Source organism: Eleginops maclovinus, chromosome 1 (assembly GCF_036324505.1).
Source record: "Eleginops maclovinus isolate JMC-PN-2008 ecotype Puerto Natales chromosome 1, JC_Emac_rtc_rv5, whole genome shotgun sequence".
In the NCBI taxonomy this organism is placed as follows: domain Eukaryota; kingdom Metazoa; phylum Chordata; class Actinopteri; order Perciformes; family Eleginopidae; genus Eleginops; species Eleginops maclovinus.
Window position 1 is genome coordinate 25,313,016 of NC_086349.1, and position 12,586 is coordinate 25,325,601.

The window sequence follows — 12,586 nt, forward strand, 5'->3', positions numbered from 1 at the left end:
GAACGTCCGCTCGGGCAGATTTAAATCGGATTTAAGGGAAAAGGAGGAATTTCACGCTCTGCTGTTTCACACCGACATTTTCCACAGACTTTCTAACCCATATAGGGTGTGTGTGTGTGTGTGTGTCCACTGACCCCTGCTGCCCTTCATGTCTTTCCACAGCAGAGACTGACAGCCTTATATAGAGCTGCAGCAGCGGAGCAGGAAGCTGTCTCCATATCCACTATCCTCTCATCTGATTGGTTGATGAAGGAGACCCCTGCTCAGGTTCATATCAGTATGTAGTGTCTCTCCTGGGACATGTCTCCATGCTTTAATGTTCAGAAAGCTCTTTATGTTTCTCATACTGTCTGTGCTGCAGCACCTCTTTTCACCCTCTGTCTGAAACCAGAGCCCAGTCTGCTCTGATTGGTTAGCTGGCCTAGCTCTGTTGTGATTGGTCAACTGCTTAGAGATGTGTGTTGGAGCGCTAGCCAATAGAAGCGTGAGTGTTACATAGTGGTGTCACTGCAGGAGAGGGACAACCCCAAAAGCATAAAACTGTCTCTTTAGATGAGTAGTTAGGGGAACTTAATTGCCAATGCCTGACTTTGAACCCTCACCTAACCTTAATTTAGATCTCAACTTCATATCTGTAATGTTTTGAACTGCATGAGACATAAAGAAAGAACCTCCTCTGTTTTAGTTTCCTGCTGCCGGTTGCACGGACATATTTCACAATGACCTACAGGGTTAGAACAATACCCGCGCTGCTGCTCAGCTAGTGAGTAATTACATTAATGTCTGCAGGCAGGTAGCCACACGCCCTCTCACACTGGCAGGAGAGGAGCATTCGCTTGTATGCGAGTTCTTTGATAGGCTTAACACTGGATCCATGGGCAAAAGAGTTCAATGCATTAATGATATTAAACTGAGAATCCATTTCCTGCTGATTATTAATGTCCTGTGTACGTGCTGACAACAGTGTACACAGACAATCCTACTACTGGGAAATGTTCTGCAGCCAAAAACTGGGATAGTTTTATAGGTAACATGTTCACTGAAACACAGAAGATGTTATATTTGAGTGAAGGGTCGCATAGTTGAACTTTCTAGCAGGTTTTACAGCTTGTTGTTGAGAATAGGAGCCATAAAATACTTATGTTGGCCCATTTTAACCTGCAGGACTTTCGGATGACTCGGGTTAGGTGATTTACTGCATGCAAGATACAACATTCTTGGCTTTTAAGAAACAAAGTAAAGTTATCTACTCACATCTTCACTGCTGGACCTAAATCATCAACAGCGAAGAAGTCCTTCCCTGATTGACACTTAAAAAGCAATATCTTTACTGTTTTGTATTGTTTATAAGGGACCTATTGATTGCCTTTCTTCACATTCAATCCAGGTCACAGGTTTATTTGCATTTACATTATCATTAAACTACATGCAAAGTTTATATTCCAGGTGTACCAACTACCGCCACAAGGTGAAGCCTCTGAGTCACAACAGAGGCCCGTAATGTAAATATTAACTGAAAATGAGCGTCGTCTTCAACATGTCCTCCAAAGATAGCAGAAAGATATACATCATCTGTGAAGAGAGATGCAGTCCCGGAGACTCTGATAACTACAGACTGATAGGGCACAGACTAAGAAGAGTCAGATACTGAACCACAGAGTGTGTGAGAGATGGTGAAGATTTGTCTTTGGGTAAAGACTGAGCTCTTTCCTGAGGCGGGATGAACGCTGGAGAAATGGGGGTGAATCATGTCAAACAATTAAAGAGATTTAAAGCTTATAGTAAGTCAATTAAGTGTAACTCGTATTCAGACCTCGTGGTTAAATTCCATTGGTTTATGACTTGAGGCCAAATAACGGGAACCATCAGAGGAAATTCAGAGCTGTAAAATCTGACATAAACCTTAGACTTTACATAAAAAGCAACATATAGTTTCACAGCCAAGGTTTTTCAGGCTTACAGTTTGGTGTTTTGGACACTGACTGCCTTCCTGTGAGAGAGCAAGCGTTTTAACAGCCAATGTGGTCGAGACCTTTCAATCCCAACAGTCAAAACCTAAAACGTGTGCGTGCGTGCGTGTGTGTGTGTTTAAAGGAAGTTGTTTGAGGAAGTTGTTTGCACAGAGACCTGAAAGCATCCCTAAAGCATGACCTCGTAAATGAAATAAAGTTCTCTGTTTGGTTTCAGTCTTATTTTGTGTGTGCATTTCTTCAAACCTCCGCGAGCCTCACGAACTAAAAAAGGATCTGATTATGTCGCTTGGGATTTATTTTTGGAAGCTTCAGCCATCATTCTCATCTATTATAATAGAGCTGAAGTAATTATAATAACCTTGAGGTTTGGATTGTGGTAATAAAGCACAGAATTTGTCACCATATCATTTTTCTTAGACTTTTTAAGACTTTTTCCTGATCGTCTTTCAGCCTTTTATCAAACAACATTTCTGTTGCAGGACTTTAACTGTAACTAAGTTACTGTGCATTGTGTTCATGGTGCTTTTCATGAAGTAAAGGATATTTTCCTACCACTTTATTACTATCTGCTCATTGTTTCAGTACTCTCAGACCTGGAGGTGATGCTGCTGTCAGTCACAGTTTCACTAACACGGAAAAATATCGATCTCTAGTGGCGACAAGAAGAACTGCAGCTCCATGTACATAGAACAGATCACTGAAGTGGACTTAAGAATGTTAAATATCAATTTACACAAGTAGTGTTCTTGAATATCGCCAAGAAAAAATGTTTTCCAAGTACATAACTTCTCTGCTTTTTGACCTCATTTCCACATGGACATCTGGATAAAACAAAAGTCCCAATATTCAAAAGCTCTCGATGAATACGCTCCTAGAACTCATTGTAATCAGAATTTGAACAATCAGGTCACACTTTGATGAGCCTGGTATTATTTTACATTATTTATAAATCAACAAATCCAAGGAAATGACTTAAACCAGCAATGTGTTTGTGCATCTCAATACTTTTCTGACTTCCAGTCTTTGACTCGAAGCTCCAAGCCCATTGGTTCCTACAGAAGGAAATAAAGCTTTAAAATATATATATATATAATTTTCAGTATTTTCCCTGACACCCTCCCCCCCCACACACACACACACACACACACACACACACACACACACACACACACACACACACACACACACACACACACACACACCACTTTTTTCAAATAAATGGGAAACAGTTCATCGGTGGGGACTATTTTCAGCTGCGAATGAATCCACACAAGGTGCCCTAGTTAGTGTGTGCATCAGAATAATTGACAGTGTGTTTGTTCATAATGAAACATGTTCCCCAGTTCAGCAGTGACTCTCATTGATGTGTTTTTTTTAACAGTTTTTGGACAACAATGGAGCTGTTTGGCACAAAGGAAGAAGGTATAAGGGGCTTTTAGACACGCAGTACTTGGAAGAGACATTGACTGCTGGTAGAGGTCTGACAGTGAAGAGATTAATCTCCAGGTTAGGACCATGATGTCATAAAAGGATCCTCAAACAGTAGAAGTGACGAGTAGTCCAAAGTCTGCCCTCACCCCGAAAAATGTTCCCACTGTGAAACTGGTTCTCACACAGAAAGTGGTTTCATCAGTATTCGAGGCAGACTGGTTTCCTTTAATAAAATCATCTGGCTCTGGTTCCCAGTAAAACCAACACTAGACCACCAGGGGGCGGCAGAGAAGAGAGTGTTTTTAAATGTGTGTGTGTTCTGGAGTTTGCATGTGTGTGTGTGTGTGTGTGTGTGTGTGTGTGTGTGTGTGTGTGTGTGTGTGTGTGTGTGTGTGTGTTTGTGTGTGTGTGTGTGTGTGTGTGTGTGTGTGTGTGTGTGTGTGTGTGTGTTTGTGTGTGTGTGTTTAAGGTTAGAGAGAGAAAAGTGAAAGCCAAAAAGAGCAAAAGAAAGTATGCATGCATGATCGTGCAGACAAATGTGTGTATTTGTGTGTGTGCCAACCTTGTTTGTATGCTTGCAGGATGTCACTGTGTGTGTGTGTGTGTGTGTGTGTGTGTGTGTGTGTGTGTGTGTGTGTGTGTGTGTGTGTGTGTGTGTGTGTGTGTGTCCATCCTGACAAAGGCAGTCATCCAGCCATACTGCAGAGAGCTGCTTGTTCCCAGAGACCCTCAGAGCTCCAGGACGCCCAGTCTCTCTGCAGCCCAGACACAGCAGCCCCGACACGGACTCGGACCCTCGCCCGGCTCCCCCCCTCCTCCCTCCTCCTGGAGCTCCAGTGCTTGTTTGGATTACTAATGGGTGGGAAGAACACCGTCCAGTTTTAAAGTGGGAAATCTGGAGGTATTGGGAGTTTAAAACCACACGCCTGAGAGGAGAAGAGACGAGACCTTCATCTTTCTGGACTACAAACCAATTCAAAATCTAGAGGACCATCTAGCAAACATCGGTGTTTCTTCATCATCTAGAAACTTTCTGAAACTTTGGTAGACGTCTAGGAATCAGCCACCAACTTTGGTATATTTGAACCTTTTTGTTCCCCTGGAATTGTCGCCTATACTCAACAAACTCAAAGTCATTTTACAGAAACTCGGAATCTTTCTGAAAGGTATCGTAGACTTTGCTATAGTTGGTCATTTGGTTCCTGAATATTGGAACTTTTTGGGAACTTTCTTTGCATTTTAATTGAATATCTGCAACCAGTTCTGCAGTTCAATAAGAAGAATCTTAAGAGGAATCTTCCACATTGAATATTTGGATCATGGCCCCTACTCTTGCTTTGTGGTTGGGCCTCTTTCTGCCGCTTCTCTTCACGGACGCAAAGACCGTTCAGCAGCCTGACAGTCAAAGCGACACCCTCAAAAAACCCTCATCCCTCGTCAAACTGGAACCACTCTGGATCTCCAAGCAGCTCAAGACCGGGGAAGCCCCCAACAAGAGTCTCCCCCTCCCTGAGATGCTGGATCTAGATGTGGACCAACACCGACGCCTGGCCCGCGGTGCCGAGGAAGAAGAACAACAGTCCACCTTCAGCCAGTCCTTCGAGAACGACTCTGTGACGCCGCCGCAGGCCACAGAGTTCAACAACGAGACTAAAGTAGCAGAGGGAGACCACAACGATCACGACGTCCACGGAAACACCTCCAGCTCGGACCACGACGCCCCGGGACTCTTCAACCCGTTCTACCCGCTGGTGGAGAGCTCGTACTCGGCCTACGCGGTCCTGTTCCTGGCCGGCCTGGTGCTGGCGCTGGGCGTGGTTGGAAACATGGCGGTCATGTGCATCGTCTGGAACAACTACTACATGCGGTCCGCCTGGAACTACCTGCTGGCCAGCATGGCATTCTGGGACTTCCTGGTCCTGGTGCTATGCCTTCCTGTGGTGGTTCTCAACCAGCTGTCCCATAGGAGGATCCTCGGTGACATCACCTGTCGCATGGTGCCTTACATGGAGGTGGGTGGGGCTTATGCGGAAGTAGGAGGAGCAAGAGAGGTTCCTGTTGCCGGGTGAAACTGATGTACTAGTCAATTCTGAGATTTTTGGAGGGGGAATGCACAGAAATGTTTAAAACATGAATGAAATACAACAAAAGTAAAACATATTATTATTTGCGTTGGAAGTCTTGCTGGTTGCCAATGGCCATATGGCAATTGTATATTTTGTATTTAATTGAAAGATATTGACTTAGTATGACTTTTATTGCCCAAACATCTAATATGACAGTGTTGTCATTTCTTTACAACAGATTATTTTTCTGTATTTTTGTGATCTATGAACAGCTGCTAAAGACCAGAGACTCAAGAGGTTTTTTGTCAGTCACCATGGAGACCTGTTGCTTTGTCTGCTGGAGCGTCCCGCTGCTGCCTTCATGTGTTGACAGGAACAAATTTGGGGTGAAACTCTGTTTGAATGATGTGTGACCCCATGTCTCTGGCGTATCATATTGGAGTCTTTAGTACAGATCATTTCTGACTGTGTTTTGGTCCGTCTCAGCAGAGAAAACATGGTTTGTGATATAGACTAAGCTCTTGGAGTTTATGAAAGGTGGATTGTACCTCTTTGGATGGAGTTATTCTAACAGTTCAGTCAATGTGGTTGGCTAAAACATCTAAAAACTGAGTCTTATTGTAAGCTGAGATATCAATTAGAAAAAATGACAGACTCTTCAAGAACTGAAACTATGGCAACCAATGGGATGCAGCTGAGTGCACAGACATCAACTCATCAGTGAGAGACGGACTGATGCTGATGTTGGATGGGTCTGCATATGGGATGTGTTGATTATAAGACACATTAAATAACACCAGACTGATCACATTCTGATGGCACTGGGTAAAGAGAGGGTGTAGTACTTTATCCTTTTGAATAACAATCATGAAGAGCTTGTACTGAGGAACAAATAATGTCTGTATGGATTGGACTCGACCTTGTTGCGATTGTCAAAATGTTTGTGCATGGATATGAAACTATATACCATGTGAGTTCCTGACTCATAACATCAGAGTTACTCCCATAGTTTTGAAAGCACCATTAAACTAAAACCAGAACATAGATCCCACATGCTCTTGGTTGCACTCTCAATAACATACATCACTCCCTTATACCAAAACAGTCTGATCCAAAATGTAGAATTTTCCATTCCTTGTTTAGTCGATTTTGATTTGCAGCAAGGGTCTGGCTGATTAAACATATTGTGAATATCTCAGACACTTTTATTAACATTGTTTGATTTTGTATTGGTTGACCTTTCTCGGTTTATTTTCTTTAATTTTAACATTTCATTTCTCTTACTACTGTTCTGTTTTGCACCATTTAGAGCACTTTGAATTGCCTTGTGTTGAAAGGTGCTATATAAATAAACTTGCCTTGCCTTACCAAAGCAAATACCTCCAAAACAAGAAGAACTGACCCCCCTGTCGTCCCCTCCTGCAGGCCGTTTCTCTGGGCATCACCTCCTTCACTCTGTGCGCTCTGGGCATCGCTCGTTTCCACGCCGCCACCTCCTCGTCGCAGCCGAAGGCCCGGCTGGTGGAGCGCTGCCGCTCGGTGCTGCTGCAGCTGATGCTGGTGTGGCTCGCCGCTCTGCTGCTGTCCAGCCCCGAGATCTTCCTGTGGCAGCTCAGCCAGTCCGTGTCCCCCACCACCGGCCTGCTGGTCGACTCCTGCACCATCACACCCACCTCCCCTTTGTCCCTCTACCTGCCCGACTCCCTGCACTCCCTGTTGCTCAGGTATCACCAGGTGAGGACATAACACACACAGGTTTAACTAACTGGGTAGATTTTTAAGAAATGAACTCAAAAGTATCTTCAAACTCTTCATTGGCTCACTCTTGGGATTGAGTACTAAACTTGAGTACTTTTTTGTGACAGTTGCTGAAAATGACACTTTTTCTTCACAGTAGTGCATGTGACAGATACTTTAGTAAAAACAACTCATGTTCCTTCCAAAGCAGAACAACCAATCAGAGCTAATTCCTCATTTCTGATTGGTTGTTTAGCATCGAGCACAGTCATATCTTGCAAATGTCTTTAGGAGCACTGCAGGAGGGAGAGCAACACATTTCTGTCTCATGCACTTCTGTCAGGATATATGACAACCAACTGAACCTTTATTAAGGTTTTATAAACAAGATATATCCTGTACTGTCACATGATTCAGTTAGAGATATGATTGCTAACTTATTTACTTTTGAATGTTGATCAAACAATCAAACTGTATGGTGAGTTTGAATGTCAGCAAAATGACTCAACTCTATACCAACGTACTTTATAGATCCAGAAAGTACCAGAAGTTTTATAAAATGCTCCCCAAACTACTACAAAGTAATCAGATTACTGCTGTTCTCTGTTGCAGGGGCGCATGTGGTGGTGCTTTGGCTGCTACTTCTGCCTGCCCATCCTCTTCACCATCCTCTGCCAGATGGCCACCCGCAACGTCAACAGCGACTCCAGCTCCGTCCAGAAGCAGCGCAACCACGACGACCGCTCCACCAATCAGAAGCGGCCAGCAGCACCAGGCGTTGGAGCGGCAGCTGAACTGCACGCTGCTGGCGTTGGCGGTGGTTTACGGCGTCTGTGCTCTGCCCAAACACGTCTGTAATATCACGCTGGCCTACGCAAACATCACCATCTCCGAGGAAACGGCCTCCATGCTGGCCCTGTTGCATCACTTCCTGTTGTTCTTTAAGTCTTCAGTGACGCCGGTGCTGCTGCTGTGTCTGTGCAAGGTAGGTCATGCTGGTGATTGAAGTAGGGTTGACTTAACTGGCCCCTTTTGGTCCTCTTCAACCAGAACCGATCCCACACAGCTTTAAGACCTATATGTATGCTGTATGGTTGTGCATTTAGCTGCCATTCTACATAGTAGTAGTACCACATCTTGCGCAATCACACACGTCCCAAGTAGATGGGACTCATTTACTACATTGGATTTTTGCCGATGTCCGATTCGCCGATATTTTCCAACTTATTTTTGCAAATTGCCAATGCCGATACCAAAACACTCACATATTTTCCCTCTAATTGCAGAAGAACAGCAGGTATCTCCTGTACATACAAACACTGCTTTTTAAGACCATCACATTAACTGGGCAAAATAAGAAAACGACTTCAGCTTAGGTTACATGTAAACCATGCATATTTAGTTTAACACTATTGTGGATATTCTTTAGCCTTTGTCTGACGATACCAACAACTTGCCGATATCATTGGGCAACCTTAGAACTGTTATATAGGTACCCATACTGTTAAGTCTTTTGTGCCATCTTGCTTGGGCAGAGACTCAAACAAGTGCTCAGAAAACTTAATGGGATCACGTCTGAGACAAAGAGTCTTGGCAGATGGATACGCAACCCAAACGTTGTCAATCAGGTGAGACAGACTTGACAACTATTCCCTTAAATTGAATTGTTTTGTATTTGCAGAGGCGTGGCAAAAGGTTGGTTGCATCAAATTACCAACCGGAGCAAGAATCGACGCTCACAATCCTTTTGCATTGAAACATCAAATCTCTGGCCCGTTCAGATCCAGCTGTAATAGTCAGAGGGGTTAACAGTAATGTAGTGGCTCTTTGAAAGTCATTGACGGATGGCTCTGACCTGCATGTGGTTGTGTTTCAGGCTCTCGGTCAGGCCTTCATGGACTGCTGCTGCTGCTGCTGTCAGGAGTGTCAGCCAAACGCGACTCAAGGCTCACCAAATATCAAACTGAAGGCAGCCAATGAGACGTCCATCTTCTTCGACAAGGCTAAAGACACCTCAGCCATCCTGTCGATCTCCAGCTAGAGCTACAGCGTTCAACATCTCCTCTTCCATAAAACAACCTATCTTCTTTTTTATCCTCAAACACTGTTTCTCTTCTATCCCGAGGTTTCCTTAACGTTTCAGTTTCCTTTCTTCACCACAACGCTTGTCGACCAACGACCATCTTTTTCTGTCCTCTTTCTTTTTCTCAGTTTTTCCATTTGTATGATATTCCTTTATGGACACAGTGTTACCCCTCTTAGCTTCCTGTCTGTGCAGGAAGTGACGCTTAATCCGTAGTGATTATTAGAAAACTTGCTGTTCTTGCACACCCACCTGTTGTAAAATCAGGAGCCCGTTTCAGGACCCTCAGAAAAGACACTTCCCTCCAACTTCCTGGAGTAAAAATGTATGATAAGAAAATCATGGATGTCTTCTTTGGTTGGTCTGAAGCTGAATGCAATATCTCTATAAGGAAGATCCACTGTATAAAAGCTAAATTAGCAGTTTAAAAGTGTGATGGAAGCTTGATAAGGAGTAAAAAGAGTCTGCTTTGAGGTTGTTTTGTGCCACACAAACATATTTGTGCAGAATCAAGTGAGTAACGTCTTAGTTTTGCCTCTGACTATGAACCTAATTTGCTGAAAGGAGTGTACAGCATGTTTATTGAAATGGTGTCAACCTGTTGGGCCATTGATCATCCGTCCATCTGTCACACTATCAAGAAAAAGTAGGTTGACATTAATAAAGGAGATATTAAAAACCACCTCCTAGGGTCAAGGAGATGAAAAACGGCAACAAACGCCTAACTACAGAGATTACGAGATTTGGGAAATCATTCTGAAAGAGCAGAGACGGATTGGTAATAAAATAATCTTGGAGTGTCAAGGACTTCATTGTTTGTGATTCAATTACGTACTAGCAACGTGACCAGAGGGTACTCTGTGTCTTCAGGTCATTTGCACGCTACCCAGGTGCCACCCTTCACCTAAACCAGTATTTCCAGTGAGTCCGTTTGACATGGACAATCTTTCTTTGTGGGCTACTTCTGTAAGATGTCAACCCTTGTCAGAGTTAGGATTAAAAATGTGCTCTAGTGTAACAACAACCAACCAATCAGAGCTTGATTATGAAAGAATATGTCTTGTATCTGCTTGCAAACTATGGATGAAATGGACAAAGCTAAACTGTTCATTGTATTTCTACAACGTGTGTTTCTGGGAAGAAAGTGGATCCTTATGTTTCAGAAGGAAGCGAAGTGGGGGAAGGGGAGGCGTTGTGAACAAGACCAAGACCTTATTAGTGTTGAGGCGGTCTCTTTGTACAGGAAGATGAACTGTGTAGGAACTGTTAAAGCATATTAATATGTCTGTATTTCACTCAGACTGTCAAACAACTAGAACAAAAAACGAAGAAGCACAACTCATGAATGTAGCTTGTTTTAATGCTAGATCTACAACTAATTACATCTCTGTGGGAATGGAGATTTTTTTATGTCACAAGAATGTTTATGCCTTTGTTTCACACAATGTTAAATTCATATAAATGAGCCGCCTGTGCCTTAGTGCCTCCTCAGCCCTCAGCTAAATCAACCGAAATCCACACATCAAGTCCGACTAACTTTGTCTTCAGCGAACATATCTTTCACACTGAGTAGGTACTTTTGATCTGAAATTACAATATGGAGAAAGAGCTAGAGTGTCTGGATGCTTAAGTTCCCTGTTTGATACGAGTAGCACTTTTACAGTGGCATGTATTCCACCAGGGTCCCGATCTGCAGAATGTTTGTTTCCAGTTTTGCACAAAAGAAACAAGACGTATACTAACAGCTCGAGTCCCACTGGTGTCGTGTTTGAGTTCCTTGTAAATGTGAATGCAGTTGACATTGAGTGTTTTAATAAAGGGACAGTCCACACAAACCAGATTAACTTTAGTGCCTGTCTTATGTTCTTCTTTTTAAGTGTCTCTGAAGGTTGTTGTTATCTTGTGAACAAGGCATAAACCAACCATTGGGATGTAGAGGTGGTAATTTATAAATAAAGCTGTGCAATTTAAAACTGCAGTTGTCTGGAGAATTTATTGATGCAATTATGATGTTATTGAGCAAGCTGAAGATTACCATAACATGTGTTCTGCAAGTGGGAGAAGCTATGTTGTGTGTCTGTGGTTCTCTGAGGTCTAAATCATCTTTACAGCAGACATGTTTTTGTGATTCTCCGCAGTATTTCCTTTATGATTAAGCTGTGAAACTAGAAAGTATCTGGTTCTTTGATAAATAACAAAAGGTAAGAAGTCGGTGATCATAGGAACCAAAAGAGAGACGTCCGCTACGATAACCAAGGTGCACTTGGGCAACAAATATCCAACCCATAAGCTAAAAAATCAGTCCCGTGTTTAATCTCAATACTGGACAGATTTAAATGGGTGTGAAGAGTTGGGGAAACTAATTTTGGAACCAGTGAACTCAATAAGATAGGATTGATATATTCAGCTATGCAGACGACACTCTGTTTTACTTTGAACAAATTAAAAGGACTAGTAGAGTTATCAGGCTGATGATTAACCCAGGTTAATTATTATATATGACCACACATTCTATAGTTCAATGCATAAGAATAAAATATTACATCGGATGAGGGTTTATCATCAAAGACAAAAGAAACTAGATTAATGTGTGAATCGAATATACTCTTAATCGTCCCACAGAGCTCCATTATGTACGCCGCCCAAGGAGCAGTGTAGGGAACGGTGCCTTGCTCAGGGACACCTCGTTAGCACTTGGTCTTTCCGGGACTTGAACTGGTGACCTTCCAGATCCCAAGCCAAGTCCCTTATGTACTTTGCCACCACTGCCCTAATGTAACTCAATATGTGAGTGACATTGAATGGACTCAGATATTGGCTCTAGCAGCCACATACAGGCCAACAATCTTCATCAACCTTTTATGAAATAAAACACACAACAGGAATAATTAGCTTTGTGCTCCGAAATGTTTTGAGAAGCTCATTAAAAGCTGTTTTTGTTAAGTGTCTGTCATGTCGTTTTAAAGGGTGTAAAGGAATCCCTCTCCGCTCTGAGAAGAGACGAAGATTCTCCCTCTGCAGAGCTGCTGCTGCTGCATATCAACGACCTCACTACTGTCCCGTTGCCATGGGATACCAGTCCAAATTTGCGCGCACACAACACACACACACACACACAGTTCTGTTCATTTAGAAACTCAAACTCTATTCTAATCAATGTGAGCCCCCCCTCCCCCCCGCCTCATATCCTTGTCTTCGCCTGGTTACCCCCGACAGCCCATGCAGAGGATTTACAAAATTAAAGGAAAGTGATGTTCTCTGTCCTGCTCTCCACAAAAAGGAGACAAGGATGCAAA

At 43.1% G+C, this 12,586-nt stretch overlaps 1 protein-coding gene across 1 annotated transcript; it reads left to right on the plus strand.

Annotated features, from left to right (window-relative positions):
• The first annotated feature begins 4,125 nt into the window (after positions 1-4,125).
• On the plus strand, positions 4,126-11,273 carry gpr37l1b (G protein-coupled receptor 37 like 1b). Its single transcript, XM_063894122.1, is given in 5 exon segments — positions 4,126-5,416; positions 6,896-7,204; positions 7,820-7,969; positions 7,971-8,192; positions 9,084-11,273. Coding segments are annotated over 5 exon segments (1,539 nt in total). The 5' UTR covers positions 4,126-4,723; the 3' UTR covers positions 9,249-11,273.
• Positions 11,274-12,586: the final 1,313 nt, after the last annotated feature.